Genomic DNA, 2565 nt, shown 5'->3' on the forward strand with positions numbered 1-2565 from the left:
TTGAGGGGAGTGTTCATTTATTTTCATTGTGTCCCTTAGGTTATATCTGTGGCCTGAAATGCCTTGTATATGAAAAAAAAACTTCTTCCCGAAGCACTTTTGAATTTATTTCCTCAGCATATTAGGTTATATCATAGATTATTATGGCCATTATTTGAAGAGTGAAAATAATAATAAAACAGTTTTTGAACTTTAATGTCACTAATGCTGATTATTCAATGATTCATCTGAATTTAAATATTTTAAATACTTTCACAGCAAAAATTATATGTGCGATTAATTTAGATGAATTAATCACAGAGTATGTAATTAATTTGATTACATTTTTTAATCGATTGACAGCCCTAGTTTTTACACCTTAGCCTAACTATGTGTGTGTTATTTTATTATTTGACTGCATTGCTAGTTTTTATTTATTGACTTATTTATTGAGTCTTTGTATCCTTGTATCCTTTACTGGGAAGCACCTTGGGTCAACTGCTGTTGCTTGTTAAGTGTGCTATAGAAATACTTGAGACTTGAATACTAGAGACTTGACTTATATCCAATATAATATAAGTATATAAGTATATATATATATATAAGTATAAGTACTCTTTTGATCCCGTGAGGGAAATTTGGTTTCTGCATTTATCCCAATCCGTGAATTAGTGAAACACACTCAGCACACAGTGAACACAGTGAGGTGAAGCACACACTAATCCCGGCGCAGGGGCACTTCAGCCGCTTCCTACTGGTTGGGGTTCGAACTGGCAACCCTCCTGTTACAAGTCCAAAGCGCCAACCAGTAGGCCTCGGCTGCCCCTTATATATATCCAATGGTATTCATGATCACATGACGTCAGTTTTAACCTGCACGTGAGTTCATGACCGCATGACGTCAGTTCTTACCTGTCGAGAGTTCATGACCGCATGACGTCAGCTCTTACCTGCGGTGAGCACGTGACCCATGATGACCTCTGACACCTGGTCCGGGGTCACGCCGGCCCGCTGAAGCGCGTCCTTGATAACCACGGAGGCCAATTCATGAAGAGGCAGAGTGGAGAAGGCTCCATTAAACGACCCTAGACACACACACACACACACAAACACACATATGCGCGCACACACACACACACATGCACACACAGACACATGCAGGCACACAAGCAGACACACACATACAGACATGCAGACACACACACGCAGACACACACACACATGCAGACACACACAAAAGGATACGCAGACATTCTCAATTCACTGCGCTATAGACTTAAATACAATAATATACAATTCTATTTTTTTATTTCACCCTGATTGATACTTTGATAATTACAATTGTTTCTTTCCACATCAATAAAGTCACTTGATTTGATTTAATCCTATTCATTCTGCTATGTAAGCTACGTTAAAAATACTTTTTTTAAAGCCTACTTGAATGTAGCTTTGTAGATCAAGATTGCATCTAGTTACTCGTGTACTACTCGTTGTTATCAGTCACTTCTTCTTAACATCCTGACATCCCAAAACCATCCTACCTACAGTCGACAGACTGACCAATCCCAACATGTCCCTGACCCATGGCACTATGGTGAACCGGCCAATCACAGTGAGAGTAAACTGAACAGAATGTCAGGCAGCCAATAGCTGCGCAGGAAACATGTCTTCCTTTTCAACACACGAGTAGAGGTAGCTCGCTCACTGAATGACAGCAACCTGGGACAGTGCAGTGGTTGGCTAACCACTACTGTATCAAATACTGTCAACACAGGCACGGAACATCGAAACGCATTCATTTAAAAACTTCACTAACACATACAGCATTTTGTAAATCGTTGTGACGTGCTCGTTTTAAAGTAGAGATTCATGCACTGTGTTTGTTTAGGCTAACGTTACCACTACGACCGACAGACACTTTCACTCACTCTACCGAGACGAACCAGCTCAGCTCAGTAACAGTCAAATTGCCTGGTGTTAAAAGAACAGCATTACAAATCAAGTTATCTATAATGCTAGACTGTCGTGAGTGAGAAACTATCTTCAAGGAATGATAACAAAACCCACTTCTTCTTCCTACTTGCTATGAGTAACGTAACGTATTAGTTTTATTGAACAGGGTTTACCTATCGGGGTTCTTGCTGCAGAGACGATGACAACTGTCTCACGATCCATTACGGCAGTGGGGAGAAGCAAGGTGCGGTAGTCCTGCGATGCGAAGGCGAGCGAGCTTATCCGTCGGAGGCGATGCGAGTACACGGACAACCACCTTGGACCTACTCCCTCTTATTAGCATGTTGCTTCATTCATTTGATTACGATAGTCGCCAAATGAGAGAAGAAGAACATGCGATACAGGGCTCCATCTAGCGGCTGGGAAGACCACGGTGGCTTACAAGCTTAGTTTTTCTCAGTCGCTTTGGCATATTTTCTCGAATTATCATCATTCATGTTGGGGGAAAACATACTATTTTACAGAATAGCAGTTCTCACATGTAATAAAAATGGCAAGAGACTACCTGGTAGATTACATGACAACTCGTTCAACACTATGACTCAAGCAATTCAACTCAAAAGCTAATGCCTA

At 40.9% G+C, this 2565-nt stretch overlaps 1 protein-coding gene across 1 annotated transcript in view; it reads right to left on the bottom strand.

The window, feature by feature from the left end:
* acat2 (acetyl-CoA acetyltransferase 2) overlaps window positions 1-2293 on the bottom strand; it is a 16413-nt gene extending 14120 nt beyond the window's left edge. The window contains exons 1-2 of the mRNA XM_076272597.1: window positions 2106-2293; window positions 930-1064 (exon numbers count right to left, since the gene is read on the bottom strand). Coding sequence (XP_076128712.1) covers window positions 930-1064; window positions 2106-2154 — 184 coding nt within the window. The 5' untranslated portion in view covers window positions 2155-2293. The remainder of the gene's footprint in view (window positions 1-929; window positions 1065-2105) is intronic.
* Window positions 2294-2565: the final 272 nt, after the last annotated feature.

The sequence above is a fragment of the Alosa pseudoharengus genome, unplaced genomic scaffold (assembly GCF_046254945.1).
Source record: "Alosa pseudoharengus isolate Yale_2024_CS ecotype anadromous, Long Island Sound unplaced genomic scaffold, YU_APseudo_1.1 YU_APseudo_1.1_scf_7, whole genome shotgun sequence".
NCBI classification, from domain to species: Eukaryota; Metazoa; Chordata; class Actinopteri; order Clupeiformes; family Clupeidae; genus Alosa; species Alosa pseudoharengus.